Source organism: Hetaerina americana, unplaced genomic scaffold, assembly GCF_022747635.1.
Source record: "Hetaerina americana unplaced genomic scaffold, ioHetAmer1.1.p SCAF_62, whole genome shotgun sequence".
NCBI classification, from domain to species: Eukaryota; Metazoa; Arthropoda; class Insecta; order Odonata; family Calopterygidae; genus Hetaerina; species Hetaerina americana.
This window is the reverse complement of record NW_027287228.1, coordinates 98,669-100,618: the sequence shown is the minus strand read 5'-3', so window position 1 is coordinate 100,618 and position 1,950 is coordinate 98,669. Positions and strand designations below refer to the sequence as shown.

Sequence of the window (1,950 nt, the reverse complement as noted above, 5' to 3'; positions counted from 1 at the left end):
TACGGCTTAAAATTTTGGAGAAACGATGGGAAAAGTGCATGGAGATACAATGAGATTATGCCGATAGAAAAGAATTTTTCTAGCCGAAATGATGTTTTTCTATTTTTTTGTTAGGACTTAATGAACGACCCTCGTATTGATATTCATCATGTAACATCCAGAGTTATAAAGGGTTCAACGATTTATATTTGTAATTCACCACAGATCCTCCTGGTGCGTTATTTTTTTTGGAAAAGTTAAAAGGAAAATCAAGACTCCTTATTTTCTAATAATTAAAACAATAATGAGGGGGTTAACATTTAATTTCAATTGTAGATTATTACCAATGAAATGAGTACATAATATATTTATTAAAATATTAAAAACATGGTGTTTTAGCATATAATTATCATTGTACTTGAACATGAGAACACGTCGAAATTGCTAACATTCAATAAAGATTTGTCGTGCCTAAAACCTAATTCGTACGAATTCACTTACTACGAAGCGCATGCGACGCCGAAAACTGGAACGTGAAATTTTCGTAGCTCAATTGTTTATTGGGCTAACTGTGGGTAGATAGGTTAGAATATCCAAACTGGAAAAACCGAGAAAACGCGTACAAACTGTGGAGAAAACTTCGCACTGAAGATGTTGGAGGTCACCTGCAACGACCGATTAGGGAAAAAAGTGAGAGTGAAATGTAATCCAGATGATACTATTGGCGATTTAAAAAAGCTCATTGCCGCTCAAACTGGCACCAGGTGGGAAAAGATTGTGCTGAAGAAGTGGTATACCATCTTTAAGGATCACATCAAACTTCAAGATTGTATCCTTTTCGTCGTCAATGACAAATGCACGTTTGTTTAATTCCAATTACAGTCGACTTCCACTTTCCCTTAATGCCACTGCAGATGAAATTCATGATGGAATGAATTTGGAGTTATATTATCAGTGAATTCAGCCGAGTTGTATGTGTCAATGTCAAACTCTGTTGCTGACCTGATTATTATTTCGTGAAAATTCTGGATAAGAGGTGGAAATGCTTGATTTCAATGAGCGGTCTTGTGTCACCAAGGAGCACATTGTGTATTTCAGAAGGCGTTTGGTTGCGTTTTAGCACTCGATTGTAAGGGTTATATTGATTTCTTTTCTACAAATAATGGTAAATGTCAACCAATTTTCAATTAAACAAGTGTAATGTAATGTGATATTTTAATTTTTTACATCAATATGTCCATTGTTCTCCAGTTCGTTTATATTTTTATTATACCGTTACTTGTAGGAGTATTTCCATTTGTAAAAATAGGACAGTCATTATATTCCCGACAACAGCAGCGTGATGGCAAGTACATGGCCATATGATGTCGATGTTGCAAATATAATTCTATTACTGCCAGCATAGTATCCACATCCTTAGGGAGAATAAGGTTGGTAGAATGATACTTAGTGTATTTTTTAAATTTATGATGGAGATAATTGGAAATAAATCAGAATAAGTATGATGTGCCGAATTTTAAGGGAAACATCAAATTATTGTCATCTTATGGCATGCTTTTAGAGCCCCGCACGACAATTTTTTGCCACATCCGTGTGCTGTCTCATATAGTTTTGTCTCGAAATTGACAGTTTTCATTAGTAGTTTTTCCTTCCCTGGAAGAATGAAGTGGACCTGCCAGCCTTGTTCTAATGATCAGAACACTAAGTATATATTATGAAATTATTAAATATAATTGGTTGGAATTGATTAAACTCCAATAAACGCGTCTTATTATTTGCAGTGATAGCAATGGAAATAACAGGAGTTAGCGATTTGAATAGCAGAAAAAGTACTGCTGCGTATATTGTGTATTAGTACTACATTTCCTTCTATTAATGGCATTATTATGGAACTACCTTACTCCAACTAATATCTTCAGTTTTCTTTTTCATTTCAAATAATGTTTTTGAATGGCATGTGTATTTATCAAA

At 34.2% G+C, this 1,950-nt stretch overlaps 1 protein-coding gene across 1 annotated transcript; it reads left to right on the top strand.

Moving 5' to 3' along the window:
- The first annotated feature begins 521 nt into the window (after positions 1–521).
- ubl (Ubiquitin-like protein 5) lies at positions 522–1,185 on the top strand. The gene is made up of 2 exons (XM_071594486.1): positions 522–808; positions 894–1,185. Exons 1-2 carry the CDS (start codon positions 631–633, stop codon positions 935–937), a joined length of 222 nt encoding a protein of 73 aa, XP_071450587.1. The 5' UTR covers positions 522–630; the 3' UTR covers positions 938–1,185.
- The last annotated feature ends 765 nt before the right edge of the window (positions 1,186–1,950 follow it).

Excerpts from the sequence above, each read along its gene's own strand:
- ubl (XM_071594486.1), top strand. The coding sequence starts at position 631 with ATGTTGGAGGTCACCTGCAACGACCGATTAGGGAAAAAAGTGAGAGTG. Across the intron at positions 809-893 it reads TCACATCAAACTTCAAGATT|ATGAAATTCATGATGGAATG; the intron begins GTATCCTTTTCG and ends ATGCCACTGCAG.